Genomic DNA, 18370 nt, shown 5'->3' with positions numbered 1-18370 from the left:
AGGGAGAAGGCTAACTCATAAAAACCCCTTCCCCTGTCCATATCTAATATAGGTATAGAGAGGCTTTAAAAATATAGTATGCTGTTCAGTGATGAGATTTTACTTCCAAACCTGCAGTTTGAAGTATTATGGTTCAGGAACAGTTTTGCCATATGATTTTTTCTAAACCAGGTCATACATATAGCCAATGTTCATACTGCATTCCATGCAGTCATTTGGATTGTAGAAGCAATGTTATTTTGGTGGACACCACTGTTTGAAAACCTATGTTCAATAAGTTGTTAGATCACTATAAGCTTAATTATGTGAAAAACATAATACATATGGGTCCCCCAAAGTGGCACTCATGGGTGCCATGGTGTTTGCCACTATATCCCCTGACGTCCCCTGGTATTGGCTGCCTGCATTCAAATTAAAGGGTTTTCCATGGCTGCAATAGCAGCTGCAGTCACCGGAGGATCAGGAGGACTGGTGAGCTCCTTTGCTTTCTTTAGTCCATTTCTCCCTTCATGCCACTGTAGCCATGAGTTTCTGCAAACCCCTCTCAAAATTCCAAAGGTTCAAAATTTTGTGGACTCCTGATGGGCCTATTTGGAAATTTCAGATCTGACATAATAAAAAGGGCAAATAGATGCCATTATTCTCAGTAAAATGAATAAATAGGGCTTTATAATTCAATGGTTAATATATCATTTCATTTTTCAGAATTCTTTTCCAGTATGTGTAAAAGCACAAAAGCATTATCTTCCCTATCGGGAGGCTCCAGTTATAGTTTTTCCTCTGCTCCAAAAATGAGCCACTTCAAAAATTACTTAGGGGAAAGGGTTGGACAACACAGAATTGATCCATATAACTTTACTGATTTGCCATTGAAGTTCTCCAACATTTGGACATAAACTAAATGCAATGAAAGTATGTGACACATCCATCAATAAAAGAAGAGGCCATCCAAGAGTTCTGTGTCAGTGCTGTTCCACAAAGCTACATTCTGTGCTGTAATGCACTTCAGACTGATTTACTACCTCCAAATGACAGGTAATTATGAAGCCTACAGAAAACCTTTGGATACTGCGGCACTAGAGGCCCAATTTCTTCAGCTAATAGTCTTTCTGGCATGCAGCCTAAAGAAAGTTCATGGCTCTGAGTGGCTGAAAAGTCACAAAAGCTGGACAGTATTTCATGGCCTAAACCCAACTTGGGGTTTGCAAGTCTAGAAATTGTGTCTCCATTCCATTCTTCTTTTAAGTTGATAGTAAAGCACATGAAATTCATAAATTGTAACAATGTCTATTTCTATTACTTTTAAATCCTGCCCTGTTCCCAAAGAATTTAGGGAGGCATTTCACCTCCTCTGTTTTATTTTAATAACAACCCTGTGAGGGAGATTATGCTAAGAGAAAGTGACTGGTCCAAAGTAACTCTGTGATAGCCAGCGTCCATATTGCAGGCATATGCAGAGATATCATAACCAGAAGCCAGTTAGTTGCTCCCTAGGGAAGCTGATACCTCAAGGATAGCACTGTCCACAATGCAGCCACTGTAGATAGACAGTGCACACATATAGGGTCCCCTTCATCTTGCTAGCCTGCACATTCCAGGTGGGATGATGCCACCCCATCCTCAAAAATCAGACCTCAGAATCCATGGCAGAATTCAGCTCTCTAGAGGCAAAGTTTGGGAGTTTATATTCCCTGCCTTGCATATGCAGAGAAAAGAAGCTTCCAGGCTCGTGGGCAAAAAAGATGGTGCTGTTCCCTTTCCCCCCACATCTCCCTTGTCTTTCCTCCTCTCCACCCTTCCTGCTTATGGGCATAAGAAATAAGACATCCAGAAGCAGACAGGTAACATAGTTACTTTAAATTATATAGATGTGACAATGGTTCATGCTGCAAGCTGAATAAACTGATAACTTCTGCTATTACTCAAGAAGATAACAGTTCTTTATAACCTTACATGGCATTGTTCAACAACCCCTCAACCCACTGGGTTTATCAGGGAAGGGAAGTGTGTGTCACCAGCAGAATCCACCCTGAACATGAATTAGTTAGCATAACCATGTCCATATTGAACATGAATAAGTTAGCATAACCATAGCAAGGATGTTTAAGGATATTCTTCATGGAAGTCTTACACCTCAACAATAAAGATTCATATCTATACCTGGACACCTGGACATTACCTGGACATTAGCCAATAACTCCTCCACTGGTTTCCCGCTGTATAGCCAAATACTGTGCTCCTCAATCATAGCCAGAATTAAAGAGCACAGGCCAATCTAAAGTCTGCACATAATAAGAGTCCATAGGTAGCCCTAGTATATAGCTAACAGTTTTTACAAGCCTTACTCTTGGGTTGCCATTGTTCCCCTCCATGCTTCTTTCAACCCTTTTTCTTTTGTGTCCCGTCCCTTTTGCATCTCTCTGTGGGCTTCATTCCACCCTTTTTGCAGCTGCAGATTCTCTTTTACTGCCAGCTCCTTCTCCGTTCACTACCCTCACTACCAAAAATGTCATTTCTGTACAAAATAGTACCACTCCCAATACTAATCTTTGTGGGATCCCATTGCTTACTTCCCTCCAATGTGAAAAAAACCTTTCTATAAAACAGTAAGAATTTCTTTGATATCCAGAACCTCAGAGAAAATTGTTGTACCTCAGAGTATTAATTATATTCTTGTCTAGCACTAGAATCTGTTTTTCAATCCCTGCCATAACAGAACTCCCCCCCCCATTAACAAAAGGGTTTTCTTTCTTCAGTGGCAAAAAAGAGAAGGAAATCTAGATCCTTCTCCATATCACATAACTGAAATGCACACAAAATGCATTTTGTATTTACGTACCTACACATATCTGACCCTGGGAGATACTGGGAGAATCGGGAGTGAAGGAGAGGTATTAATCGGAGATCACACCACCTTTTCTCCCATCTAAGCCCTGGAGATGTAGGCCATGATGAACATGAAAGTGTATCCTGAAAAAGATTGCAAACATCTTTGATGTCTTGGCATTAACAACAGTCACAATACATGAATGCTCGTTTTCTTTAAATGTCCTTGTGTATTTAATTTCAGTAGAGATTTTCCTCCTTTCCAAAACAGTGTTCTGGCAACTTTGTGCATTGGATTTTAAGTCTGCTTTCCTTTCTTTTTTTGGTTGCAGTCAGAATCAAGAAAGAACAACTTCCTGATAACATACCTTAGCAGATCTCACAAAAACCTCTGTTAGAAAATTATATCTGAAAATGGTATTGCAAAATCAAATACATTCAAGGCAAATTAAGACAGAACAAGAAAGTTCTATTGTCATACGGAGTGATACAACTTTGCTTACATGTTATAGAACAAAGTTCTTGACACATAAAAACACAGGTAAAATGATAGCATAGATTTATAAAAGGAAATTATTCCAACATTATGCATTTTCTCTAATACCATTATTTTGAATTGAGCCACCTGGATAGTTAATGATAGGTACAGGGGTTAAGCCCCTGAGCAGCCAATACTAGAAAGGAAAGCCATGGCAAATAATTGGTATTGGACTTTGGTTACACACAGGGTGGATTTGATTTAAATCAAACTGATTTAAATCACGATTTAAATCACGGTTTAAATCACTAGTCAGTAAGGCTTGATTTAAATCATAGTTTTCTACATAAAGACTAATTCTTGCTGGTATAACTTTAATATGCAAGTAGATGGAGATTGTTCACAAACTGTCATCAGAATAGGCCAGTTCTTGATATACTGCTCAAAACAGTCCACCACAGAGTTCCATCTAACATCTTGTGGGAGCGTTAGCTTGGTTCCACCCATCCTTTTCAGAGCTGCTGCAGCAAAATGATTGTTACGGAAGTATTTAGCAATTTCAACAACATTAGTCTTTATTTCTGGAACACTTAAGTCTTTGGCTAAGAGGTGCAGCAAATGAGCACTGCAACCATATGTTATTAGCTTTGTATTCCCTTCCTGCTCTTCTAAATTTCTTCTCATCTTGGATACATTTGCAGCATTGTCTTTAAGGTCTTTTTCTCAACTCTGTTCATGTTATAACATATTTGCTGTGAAGAAGAGGCATGTGATCTCTGCTGAGCTGACACAAATTCAGTTTTGAGAACTGCAAAACCAAGCATCTGTGATAATATCTTGTAGGCAGAGAAACTGCCCAATAATCTTACAAAAACCTCTGGAAGAGCATGACATTGTGAATGGATTAATGGAATTTATTTACCAAAACAATTAAACATATACAGCCTTATTCTACATAATTAAAAACTAATCTTTATTTCATGATGGAATAACCTTTGGATGGTAATATATTTTCCTCAAAAAGCATTTTATTTAAAAAAATCCGATTTGAATCAAAAAAATCTGATTTAAATAAAAAAAATCTGATTTTTTTGATTTTTTTTTAAAAAAAACCATTGAGTTTTATCCACCCTGGTTACACAGGCCCATCCTCTGTTTCTGTACACATCAGATTCCGAGAGCAAAAGAAGACCCAGACTGCATTCTACAGATATGAATAATGAATGCAAATTATGAAAAGCTAGATATATTTTAAAATAAAGGCTTTTATATTGTAGGGTTTCTTTGAAGATGCAATCTGTCTAAGCATAACAGGCATACTTTGTTTTCTCCCATGGGGACCATTCGGGTGCACAACAGGTCACTCATTGTCCCAAATGGTAATCTGGTTTTACCCCCACTAGAATGTTGTTCTGAACTGCAGCAGTTTACTTGTGCCCACAGAAGTAAATGAAAATTATTTTTCTGAAAAAAAGTAACAAAATGTATTTGAGAACACCACAGAAAATGGAGCAGGGGAACTGTTAAGAATGGAAACAGCTCCTATTTGTACACACCCATTTTGCTATGAAAAGTCCACTTCTATTAATACTGTAAGTGAAAAGACCTAACCCTACAACAAGTTATCCCAGTCTTTGAAAGAATATTTTCAGTATTTTCTGATCCTGCAAACACCAATAGGAGGAAGGAAGATTTACAAGGTTTTTGGGGAAAGCTATTAAAGTCTTTCAAGCCCTCACAGCAACAAGAAATGTCAAAACCTTGCTGACTGAATCTTTCTTGTAGATGGGTCTTGCCACTTCAGAAGGCAGGATAGAACAAAATAATGCTGCAACCTTTCAGGTGTTTATTTGAGCCTCTGGGTCTTTGAATATAGCTTGTCACTACTATGATGTATTACTAAGTGATATAACAAACAAAAGAAGAAGAAAATTCTCTTCCATGAGTTTTGGCCCTGATAGCTTTATGAAACAGAGAACCCTACTTTTTCCCCAAATTGTTTCAAACTTAGATTTTTTTTCTTCATGTTTTCTTCATTTCCCCCTTCATTTTTACATTTAAATATTTCATTTTCATTTTAAATGAATGGTAAGAATGCAGTAGTAACATAAACGGTATTAAGCAGGAAAAAATTACTGAAATTTAGTATCACTCTTTGAAATGGAATATAAGACAAACAGGCAACAGATTGGTGGACAGGACATCCTATCTGATTAAAAAATGATCAGTGAGAAATAATTACTATCTATTAGATATCCAAAATGAATTCATTTTAATGGATCAATTCTGAATCAGCAAGACATAACTGAAAGCACACCGGGGGCTCTGCCCTTCTCAGTTTGGATGGGACTCTCCCCTTCCACCACCACACTACTTCACATTAATTACTGGAGAAATGGCATGGCAGAACAATCCCATGTAGGGTGGGGGCAGGGCACAGTCTCCTTTTTAAAAATGAGGTGAGTCTGAGGCATGCAGGAATCATCAGGCTACAATTCCTGTTATTTCTCAGCATCTCGAATGAGCTGCGCATCGCTTAGTTATAGCTGACGGCCTTCCTTTTGCATCACTGTCCAAATCTGAATCAGGGCATATTGCAGACCAGAATGCATTATTTAAAAAAAAAAACCCTTGTGAGTTCCCAACATGGAATTCCTTGCATCAAATATAGCTTGGTCTTTAAAAGGGCTGGATTTGGAAGGTGGATGAGAAGCTAGCTAGGATGACTCCACTTGTATCTACTTCTTACAGAAATTGGTGCATACTGGATAAAAAAATTATCCCCTCCTCAAGAAACTATTTGCTGTTCATAGTACTTTTTCACAACTGCACAGTCTGAAGTATTAATTTAAATGTTTGCAGTGGAATAATTGGGATAAAAGGCACATTCAACATTTCTTTGTTAGTGCAGTAGCTTTCACATTCAACAATGTTGGCACAGTGTTAGATTTCTACACACACTCTTCAGACAATCCAACTCTATGTGAAACTTTTTCAAGTTAAATTGGCAATTAGATAAGTTGACAATTAGATAGTTTTATTCTCTTACCGTATTGTTGGGATGGTAGTTAAGATGTAACCCACTGTCACACAAAGGTGATGACGTACCACTACTTTGATCACTAGGAATACCTAATAAAAATATAAATGTGTATCATAGCCTACTTAACTACAGGTATTTCACAGTTAAAAATTGTACTTGCTTACACATTGTCATGGTTGGAAAACATAAGATATGCTCCATGAGATGATTTAGCATATTGTGGGAAAACTAATTTTTTTCCTGTAAGGTTTACATGCAGGGTGGTCATGTAAAGAGCTGTAATAGTCACTGAGTATTTCTACCATGTCGTCTCAGGCTTGTCAGGCATATAGCAGAATGGGAGCTCAATGCAGATAACATCTGTACACAAAAGTATCCTTTACAAAGAGCTGACAAAAATGTGACTGAAAATAAAACAAAGCATGCACATAGTAGCACAAAACAAGGGCAGTATTTTGTGTCCTTCTATACATTTGATAAACAGACTTATGCAAAATTATCACTAAATCGGTTTAAGGAGGGCAGAAAACCATGTATTCTCCTTAGATGAAGTGTAGGATAACATGAAACAGACAACATCACACCTAATTCCAGAGGGGTAGCTGTGTTAGCCTACTACAGTCAAAATAATGAAACAAGGCAGTGATTTGGCCAATGGTACACAATTGAGGAATCATTTTTTGATTAGAGTGACACATGGTATATAGAAATCTTTGCAAAATGTGGAATTTGTGAAATATTTGAATATATTGCCTTTTCTACTGTAAGCAAAGTTGTTATTTTATATTATGAATAACACATTTAGAAATGTTACAAAAGAAAATTTAAAGTATCAACACATGTGATCATATTTAGGAAGCTTAGTCAATGTATCATTTTAAATTAATCGGTAAGCTATGCATAAGTGGTTGCTGGTTTTCTCTACTAAATGTGAATGCACTAGATTAGGAGATATTTAATAGGTTTTAGGTTATTCAAATTAATGTTCAAAACATATTTATATAATCATCTTCATTTAGTCATCCTATTATTTAATGAGCTTATTGCTCCTAATTAAAAACACAAACAAAATCAAAATATAATCTGAGTGGGGCAACTAAAACGCAAAGAAATAGCCATAGTATAGTTACACAGAACTGACTACCAACCCAAATTTATTAAAACTCAAGATGGGAAAAAGCTGTTTCCAAATTTTTCCTATTTTCCACTGAGACTAATAAATTCTTATGGTTTAATTAAAGCAAAATACTGATCACCACAGAGTTTATTCCTCTCCAATTAAACACATCTGTTATAGCTTCTGATTAAACTGAAGATACCTCAAAGTATGTATCTTCATTCTTTATCATCATGTTAGGAAAAAACCCAACTCTTCTGCACCTCTGTGCCATTTTTTGTTCACTGACAGATGATATGCAAATACTCAGGACAAGATCCTAAACTGATGCAAATTGTTAAGTCATATAATTAACAGCACTCAGAGTAGGGTGTAATCATTTGAAAGCACAGCATGATTTCTAAAGCAAAGATTAAAAGTTAATGCCAATATAGGGCTGGTGGTATGGTATGGTACTAAGACAATAATGTTATAAGTGAAAAAAACCATTGCTAATAGCTAATAGCTGAGGCTCCACAGACTCAGAAAAGATCCAATTATGGTTCATTCATGGGATCACTTTTTCATCTTCTTTTTAATTTCTCCAAATTATACACAAAGATATTTAATGATATGAAGAGGTTGACAAACACCTGTTAGCACTGCCAATTTGCCATGCTATCAACTCAGTGTATGGCTGAGAAACCATGCTTGCACATACAGATACTTGCTTTAAAAAATAATTAGACTTGAGGCTCCAATGAATTACAATAACATAATTATTTAAAATAATCATTAATGCTTACATGCACAATCCTCATTGAGGGGCAATTTTAGAAAAGCAGGAGCTCTTTTGAGAAAGGACACAGTTAAGGTCACCTCTTCTCCAGCATTCCGAAGAACTTGGACCTGAAAGATTAAATTAGAATAGGAGATGTAACAAACACATGTTCACTCAAAATTATTCTGTTGCTTATTGCACAAATATTTAAAAGAAAAGACTGACAAAAGCACACTTGTAATTTGAAGTCCAGACTATCTTCCGTTCACTACATGCATCTGACAAAATGGACTCTAGTCTCCTATGCTAAAATAAAACTTTGTTAATCTTTCAGTGCATAAGATTCCTATATATTTTGCTTCCTTCTAGTATCTTAAAATTATTCACAATCACAATATTTTTTAAAAAATAATAATTTGCTGCCTATCCCATGCCACAAGCTGCATCACACATAAAAGCTTCACTGCGCAGGGATTTTAGATTGGCCATAATTAATGCATCTCACCAAATTGCAAATTACATATACACTGAGCTACCTGTATTATGTCTCTGTTTTTCCTTACCAGGTACAAAAAGCAGTCAGGAAAGGGCAATTTCTATCAGGGATGGTGCTCAGAGTAGTTAGCCCCTCCTTCATCTACCCTGATTCATATTACTTCTCCCTTGCTGCTTTTTCAGGCTAAATTATATGCCATAGATCAACAACATCAAGTTTCCTTTGACCTTCAGTTCAAGATCTTGCAAAGTTGGGTTTATGTCAACAAAATTCTCCAAGCATAACTAACACACACACACACACACACACACACACACAGAGAGAGAGACAGAGACAGAGACAGAGACTTTCCTATGAGAAAGTCAACTTCGATGCTGAGAACAGTGAGAGGACAAAAGTCTATATAGTATGGTGTGTGAGTGGAGGGGGGGCTGAATTCACAGCACAGAAGCAGCTTTTCCTCCTACACCTGTTGGAGTCATGATCCCTCAAACATATCATCTGTCCAAGTTCTGTTTTAATGAGATGGCTTAGTCTATTTCCAAGTTAAAAGATTTCTACTCTACTGAAGTAAAACAGGAAAGGATTGGCCAAGGTCTTTTCACTTCTAGTCAAAGAGATTGGATCTATAAGTCTGCTTTGCCAGTGCAATGGCACTTGTACTACTAAGTTTGGTACTTCTGTTAATGGCAAAAGGAGTATTTTTGTGCTAGTTGTTGTATCCTTCTGCAGACCCCCACTTCATCCTTCGGCTGTCTGCAAGAGTGCCTGACCCCTTGGAGCAGAACTGGGCTGCAGTAGGAAGGGGAAGGCAGGGAAGACCCATTCCATGATCTTTACTCATAGTTATTTGAACATAACCCATTGAAAATATAATGTTCTACAACTTTATTTGAAGTAGAAACAAACAGTACACAGCACTGATAGTTTGCATGCCAAAGATTAAAAATGGGTGACTGTGGGCTTAGTTGGTACTAGTCTTATGGACTGACGTAAAAAGTGATCTTGTTCCCTCACATTAGATTACAAAACAGCAATTTCAACAGTCTATCATTTAAAAATAATGACATTTCTGCTGTTACATTAATTGCTTACTCGGTCACTTCATTCGTTTTTCCAAATCCATTTCCACAAGTCTAACAGTGGTCCATCAAGAAATGATACAACTGTCCCTTTGCTGCTCTCACAGAGACAGGCACATGTTTCAAGGTAATCTAACATTATGTGAGTCATACAGACTTTGCTGAGCATACTCTTCTGTAAGTAGGAAATGTTGATCACAAAAAAATATTTTAAAAAGTTATTTACAAGATCGTAACAAGGAATACACAACAGAAAGACAAAGGTAGTAAAAGAATAGAGATCTTCACAAATTTGATAGGTCAACTTCCTCATAACACTAAGAAACATGGAATGTTAAAATAACTTAGATACACCCAAATAAACTAAAAGTAATGTCATAAATGCTTTCCTGCTGGTCATTGAGTGATTTCAATTGCTGCAATCTAACTCAATGCTTTAAATGTGTGTGTGTTTGAGGGGACTGTCATCGAAGGGGCAGCTACTCTGAGTTGGCTTCTATACCTCCTTTCTGCTAAGCAAGAAGACTTACTCTGCTGAAGCAAGTATCCTTTTTTCCAAAGCACATTTCAACACAAGAGAGAACTGTAGGATGTTACCAATTATCTTCAGTTAATTCACACATCTGCTTAAGCAAGCATCACCTACAAAAACTAATGGCTCTACAGGCAGTTCCAAACACACCACATTATTTTTGACCAGTACATATTTACCAGAAAGGTAGTATTCTTTTTAAGACTGACACAAGTAAAAAATGTACTGGTGACAATCTACCATTACTAGTTTAAGGCAAGGATGGCTTCACATGGGCTTCTGCAAAACTGACAGGCAATCACAGTGCCTCCCCTTTTCACCTCTCCAGAGCTCTTTGAGGATCTGAGCAGGTGCCATGTTGATGTGAGACCTCTACCTTGAATCTAGGTCTTGAAGCACAGGATTTATGGTTCTCAGCCCCAGGCAAGCGAGCACTTGTTGCTGATATTTCCAACTTTTGTTACCAGCTGGGTGGGTCATGAGTGACCAAGACCCCACTATCCAAGCACCTTTGATGAATGTCTAGGCAATTTATAATAGATTCTTCATAACTTCTCAGAAGGAAGCCACTGAAATGCTCTCACATTTTTCTCATCACCAGTGCCAAGTGAGGCTACTCAGTTCTGTACTCTGGTACAAACTCGCGTTTAAAATGTGGGCATATTAAGCAAGTAGCAGCCTGAATAGCCCAGTTTAAGCTGAGTTTGTCACAGCTTGGACATTAAGTAGGGTTGGTCATGGTTAACACTTGGATGGGAGGCCACCAAAGAAGACCAAGGGTGCCTGCAGAAGAAGGCAATATAAAACCACCTCATCTCTTGGCTTGAATCTTTAAAGCTTTTTTGAAGATTTTCTTAACCAGCACAAGACACATATTTTGTAGATAGGTACTGTAATCGTTTGCTTTTTATTTTTTAAACCTTTTAAAAACTATTTTAACTCTTGCCTTTGGCCCTTAAACTTACACCTCAGGAGGGCTCTGGTCATACTCAACACTCTTTGTTCCCCCAGAAAAAGCTTAGGTCTTCTCTATTTTACCCAAGCTTTTACCTCAATAATATCTTCCCTTTTGTTTGTATGATTAATTTATTGCTGTCTCCCTGACTCCTTCCAAAGGTTTTTTCTGCCACCAAAGGCTTTTACCTCAGATCTCCTTGGTGTAACTTGTAATATAGAAAGACTTGTTATAGATGGTAGCTTGTTACAGAGGGTAGTTGTGAAGAAAATAATAACTTTCTTACCTAAGCAGTAGTAGAATTTATTTATAAGATATCAGTTAAAAACAGTTCTTAAGCTTGGTGGTTTCAAAAATAATTATATCTTCCTAAAGGTACATTCATAGACTCAGTAACACAGTATTTTCCACACAGGTCTTCACGAATAAAATAAACTCTCTTCTCATCCAACAGACATAGATTTTCTTAGGCATTTCTCCACAGCTTGTATGACCTAGATAGATTAAACTCACTCTCAGATATACACAACCTGAACCAGGTGCAGACACAGTTTCTCTGGTTTAGCCAGAATTCTTTCTCTAACACTCAAAGACTGACTTAACCAGAATCTCCTTTCTTTCAGAAACACACAGATACAGATTCTTTCAGGCTCCACACAGTATGCCTGTTCTGACAAGAATGAACACTTTCTCTTCACACACTGACTAAAAACTGCAGTTCACTCTGCCCACTAAGGTACAGCTACCAGCCAATTAGAACACCCTCCACTCACCTATCCAGCCTCCCTCCTGCCTTCCGCAGAGGCCTATATTTAAACTCACAGCACCAAATATTAGAAATTCAACATTAGCAAACAAATAACATCAAAATTAAATACATTACATGCAATACATTACATACCCACACTGATACCACAAGAAATTCCCTTGTTTGGGAAGCCTGATTTGAACCCTGCCCCCAGACTTCTCAGGCTTCACAATGTCTGAGATCCAGGAAAGGATTCTTATTAGATACGTGCTACGTGCAATTAAAATACACATAGTAAATGAGGAAGAAACCTGGCTCCCATGAGTCCTGTAATCAGGAATCCTTTCAGTGCCTCTCTGGGGCTGAATCAATGTCCCAGGGTTGACCATGGTTTTCAGAATAACCATCTCTTTAGACCACCCTCACAATGCAGACTTCTGCAGAAAGTTCATCAAATGCATGGTCAGAAATATTAACAATTCAGCCCAATGATACCTGGCATTAATCATGTAAGCTACCCAGATAGTGAACCCCCCAATAACAGCATGGATCCTAATTCTTCCAATGACAGGATGAATCCAAATTCTCCAATAGCAAAAAGAATGCAAACGCCTTGACCCAACAGTGAAACACATTCAGGTAAGCAGCTGATGACAACTTGCCCCAGTACTAAAAACTGAGGTAAAAGGGGTTATAAATAGGTCACTCCTCAACTAGCCAGTTAGGTTATTTCCACCACAGACTGTTCCTTTGTCATTCAGGATACAAGAAAAGGCTTACTGGTGTAAGGTTCAGCCCCAGTGGACAGATAACTGTTATGCTTTTGCATCATGAGCATAATATATTCTTCAAAGCAAGTGTATTGAATTGCCTTTCAATTTATCTACTGTACTTTGCTGTTCAGTAAAGTTTAAAATCCAGTTACTTCCTCCCTCGGTCTTTGCATATGATTTCACCTGAGACCTTTTTAAAAAGTTTGCACTTGTGTAAAAACAGGTTTAAAAGATCCTTCACCCTGAGATTTAGAGGTGCATGTGTGAAGACCACATGCAATGTTACCTACTCACTTACCTGATAACCAGTGCTTTTTTTCTGGGGGGACGCAGGGGTATGCATACCCCTAAACATTTTGTGAATCTAACAGGAGAAAGTAAAAATTTTAAAATGTTGGAATTCCCGCTAAACCATCTCCAAACGTATTAAGGATATTTATATGATTTGTTAAGTTTTATGTAGTGTATGTTGGCAACAAAGATGTTTAGTTATATTTAAACTCACTAGGAGAGCTGTTTGTCTTACAAAAAATGGAACGTCTTTGAGCATCAAACGCCACTGAAATCGCTGGCATAATCGGTGATCGTTAGGGTGCAGACAAATACAAACACGTCTTCTTTAAGCCACTTGGAACTCTGGTAGTTGGAATCTAGCACGGTGATTGGTCAGTCTTGTTGCTACCCCCAATGGTGGCGACCAATTTGTGTATTTGTGTACGTTTTGAGCAAAGAGTTTGTCTATACCGAGACTCTTTGGTTGTGCGCACATGTCACCATAGAGGGGCTTGGTTGGCGATACCCATAATTCTCATCACTGACAGTCTTCTGATGTCATTTCCTTTCACGGTGTTTCCTGAGTCTCAGATGGAAGCGAGTGTTTAATCTGTGAAGTAGTGTGGTGTTTTACTGATGAAAGTTTGGCCTATAACCTCATTGAGTGGCAGTATTTCAATATAAGTAGGAAAATTACTAACTACTTTACATCATCACAGCCAGCAAAGAAGTGTAAAGTAAATGCTGACTCTGTAAAAACAAAAGATGTGACAATGATGTTGTGTGATACAGCGTCTGCTATAGACCACATGAAGAGTGGGCACATGACCCTATCTTTTGCTTACCACGTGAAGAGTGAGCATGTTCTTGGTAATTTTTCCATTGACTGCATTTATTTTTTCCGATTTGAACTATAAAATGGTGATTTTCTTGAGTCAAACTGGGAGTACCCCTAAAGATTTTTTTTAGAAAAAAAGCACTGCTGATAACCATACTTAAAAACGAAATGTGAAGTGAGACGCTGTCCTGACTACCCTCCTCCCCTCACTTTGCAGCTTTCACATTTGCTTCAACTGAACAAACTTGGAACATCCACACATAGGTTTGCAATAAATGGAATCTAAAATGACGGCAGATAATACAATGGATAATTGTGTGGCCGCACTTCAGATACCTCATATCCAAGAGCAAGATCTGGGCCCAATAGCACCTTAAAGACCAACTAGATTTCACCTGCAGGCCAACACTGCTATCATCTGAAACTATACTCTTATCCAAGGAAATCACTGCTACGACCGTGCTCTTTGTCAGAACCATTCAATTGATCAGATGACAGCATCAAGAAATTATGCCAAATGTGTGTTTCTAAGCAGATACACCTCTAAAGTGCTATGCTTTTTTATTTAAAATATAAAATACATGAAACAGAATATGTAAGTTGTGGTCTGGTGGACAGATAACTGGACTTAGGGCCTAAAAATTCCTGTTCATCTGTAACATCAGCTAGGAATGACAATTTAGGTTGTGATCTGCAGTTGGTTCTCCATGGAATCTCAAATGACCAGATAAGCATGCAGCTGAAGAAACATCTTTATTATGCAGATCTTGACAGGTAAGTAAAATCACAAGAGGCTGCTGCCCCCAGAAATGTCATTCTATTTTGAGTTAACTGTGTTTAATGTTCCTGCGTGCTATGTGAGATAATAAATCAGTTTATGGAAGTTCCAGCAATTCTAAGTCCCTTCCTCTTGATCCCCCTTGAGAATGCCTCTCCCTCTTTATCAAGGTAAGTGCCCTGAGGTCCATTTGCTACTCCCTGTCAACCTCTCTTCCAGCTATTGGACTGGCCCATCAATGCTCAGAGATGGCAATATTTATGGGTGCTGCTGGATGAGCCACGCAGACTCTGCAGCATCACAGAGAGAGGGTGCAGGATACTGAGGACAGCACATGGTCATCTCCTGAATATATTTGGTTGGCATTAACTCAGCAAAAGAACTTCTATAAAACTGAAGTACTGGTGACATCTTTCAGGCAGCTCTAATGTTTTAAACATCATTACTTCCAATCACCAATACATGAATTTTATATTTTAAACGAGAAGTAGACTAGTGACTACTGATTTAAATATAGCAAGTTTTAGCTATTGCAGTCTGTTTACAGGATTCATAGCAACATATAAGATTGCACGCAAACATGAATAAAGTTCTGTAAAAAAAATAGGTTAAAAACTGAAGATGCTATTGTCACTTTTTCATGATTTCTACTATGTAGTATTTGACATCATTAATAAATGACAGCCAGTGAAGCATTTCTCAAATAAGAAACTTACTTTATTTGTATTCTGGAGTTATTCACCATAAGTTACAGCTCAGAGTTGCTGAATACTCTGCATAGAGCCTTCTGCATTTCATAGTATTGCAATAGCAACTCATCAAACTGTTTACAAAAATGACAAAAGACACAAAGCAGTACAAGTAGAGGAGTCTGATTCTTACATGCCTGGCAAAAGAAACTGCTTTGTACTTCAGCCCTTTCAAAATTCTCATAATCTATTTATATCAATCCATCTTTTTTGTCTAACTACAAGCAGCAAATAAGAATAAGGAAAGCTGTTAAGATGCCATGAATGAATATGAAAGCAAACTCAGAGAGAGAATTTGCCACTAAGGAAAAGTCACAGGGAACAGTGGGATTCTAAAGGATGACTTTGTTGTTATTCTATGATTGACCATACAAATGGAAAACCCTAAACATATCATGTCTTAGTACTGGGTCAAATTCATAAACACCTGAGCTTCATACAGCGGAATTCATGGCATAGGAACTTTTCGCCCATATATTCACCAGCTGTGATGTGCATGAAACAAAGTCTAAAGTGGACAACTGGTTTCACTTTACTAGTTCTCAGACACTTAAGCCCTGCTTCAGAATGTATCTTGTGTGTTCTAGATCTGAGTCAACACCTGCCACACACGTTCAGAGCTAACAGCCAACAGAGCAGAGATAATGCTGCTTAAAATACCACATTATCTAAATCTTTGGTCAGCAACTCATTTTTAATAGGGTCATAATTTGATTTAAGCAAAAGCTGAAAGGCTTGTTTCTATCATCATCTTACTCACATATAAAACAAATTGCTTATTCCCATTCTCCTGTATGAATATAAACAAGGTTTCAGAAGAGACTTCACTTTTGCCAGACTTGCTATCATGTAAGACTATAGACAAGTTTAGGGATCCCATTCCCCTAGTGGGGGATCCCCTGCTCCCAACCTCCACTCAGTCTGTAGTTAGACAAAAATGATGGCTCAATATAAATAGATTATGAGAGGCTATAGGAGACAGGGAAAGGAAGGAGGCAATGGTAGAGGAAGGGAAAGTGAGATGGCCCCAGAAGTCCGTGCGAGTCCCCACTTGTATAACACTATTTCTTAGTGTTACCAGATAGTTCCAGCAAAAATACTGGACATATTGCCCTCCCCTCCTGAGGAACGATATTTGCCTGTGAGCGAAGCATACAAGGCTTCCCATTCCCCCGCTGGGGGTGGGGGATCCTGTGCTCCCACCTCCTTGCCCCAGCCCCCACTTACCTGGTCGGGGGGGCATGCCTCCGTGGCACCACCCCAGCAGTGCAGCGTTCTCCCGGGTGGTGTGGCATACCCCTGCATCCCACTCCTGTGCCCTGCAACAGGCCCATTTCAGGCCGAATCGGGCCTGTGGGTTGGGTGATTCAGCCCTTTGCCAAGTGTGGGAGTGCTCCCGGGCCACCCTTTGACTCAGGACTGACATCATCACACACAGCGGGAGTGCGTGTGCACTGCGTGTGCGAGGGAAAATGCAGCATCCTCCAATGGGTAAGTTCCAGGCTCCCAGGCTCCCACTGGGCGATGCAAGTGACCTGGCAACCAGAAGGCAGATTGGTGGTGCATGAGCCCCCTGCTCTCCTCAACGGCCTGTGTAGCCATGGAGGCTGGCTGCTATAAGCACAGGGGGGAGGACAGAAGAGGCAAGGAGGAGGAGCATGTGCAGTATTTTCATTCCATTTCCCTCTGACAGTCCAAGAAAATACCCAATTGTCCTGGTGAAAACTGGACACTCAGCAACCCTACTAGTTCTATGGACATCAGTTTCAGATTTTATGGAAGATATCCAAATAATTGCTTAGAATTATAATGTGCTCTCCTTTAGTTCCTTTAATTTATTTACTTCATTTATAGCCCACCATTCTTACTGAAATTCAAGGCAGATCACACACATACATGTACACATGCATGCACACACGCACACACTTTGATCAGACAGCATAAGGCATCTAATAAACAATGTGGTAGGACTAGGATTACAGAACTGGGAAACTACAAATGAACAGAGAAACCTGTCCTAGGCATGACATATTATAATGCAGAAAGTAGATTACAAATGTAGAAGACAATGCTATAAAAGCAAGGTAATATATACCATAAGCATTGCGACAGACTATAATCCTTTTGCTTTAAAAGCAACCAACCTCCTGAACTGTTGCATTATACAACAGTTCTAACCTCTTTATAAAAACACCCTCCTGAATATTTATGTTCTGCACATTCTGCTAAATGATAGTTTGGGAGTTTTCCTAATCTCCTCAGACATTCCACAACGTGAAAGCCATCACACAGAAAGTGCATGAACGACTTGCAGTTGCTGATCTTGCCCATATGCAGGGAGGTACCTTTAGAGGTTCCAGCAAAAATACTGGATACGTTTCCCTCCCCCCTCTCCTGAAGAAAGATATTTGCCTGTGTCCTGGCTCTGGCATTATGCTGTCACTTCCTTTAGAGGGCTTCGCTCTGATTAGTGAAGACAGCAGAATTCCAATTCCATTTCAAAAAGTAGTTTTGAAACTCCCCTCAGTAAAAAAAAAAGTTTTTCTTGTGGCATGACAGGGGAGGTCACTATTCAAGAAAAAACAAGTCAACCTTCCCTTTAGGTTCAAGGATCTAGTTTCATGGTTCTCTGGATCCTGGCCAAGACATACTACAGAAGATCTAATCACATACTACAGAACACTTTGTGGAAAGAATTTTTAGAGTTTGGCTTGTTTTGAACCCAAACCCCATAACCAAATTTCACTTTGAGGTACAATGCAACTTCCAAAAGTTCTTACTTTAGGTTCATGTGCACTACAAACCTATGGGAGAGCTGGCAGAAGTCTGCAGCAGTTTGCCTTAAGCATAAATTAAGTATAACTAATTATAGAGCATTAAAATTAAGAAAGAAATCTGGCTTTGACATATAAGACTAATATA

General features: G+C 38.6%; 1 protein-coding gene across 2 annotated transcripts in view; it reads right to left on the bottom strand.

The window, feature by feature from the left end:
• Window positions 1-18370, bottom strand: part of SNTG1 (syntrophin gamma 1) — a 188696-nt gene that overhangs the window by 125330 nt on the left and 44996 nt on the right. For both annotated transcript variants that reach the window (XM_054985264.1, XM_054985265.1), the window contains exons 7-9: window positions 8250-8352; window positions 6354-6436; window positions 2840-2970 (exon numbers count right to left, since the gene is read on the bottom strand). In XM_054985264.1, coding sequence (XP_054841239.1) covers window positions 2840-2970; window positions 6354-6436; window positions 8250-8352 — 317 coding nt within the window. The remainder of the gene's footprint in view (window positions 1-2839; window positions 2971-6353; window positions 6437-8249; window positions 8353-18370) is intronic.

Source organism: Eublepharis macularius, chromosome 7, assembly GCF_028583425.1.
Source record: "Eublepharis macularius isolate TG4126 chromosome 7, MPM_Emac_v1.0, whole genome shotgun sequence".
NCBI classification, from domain to species: domain Eukaryota; kingdom Metazoa; phylum Chordata; class Lepidosauria; order Squamata; family Eublepharidae; genus Eublepharis; species Eublepharis macularius.
The sequence above is the reverse complement of the archived record's forward strand: the minus strand, read 5'-3'. Positions and strand labels throughout refer to the sequence as shown.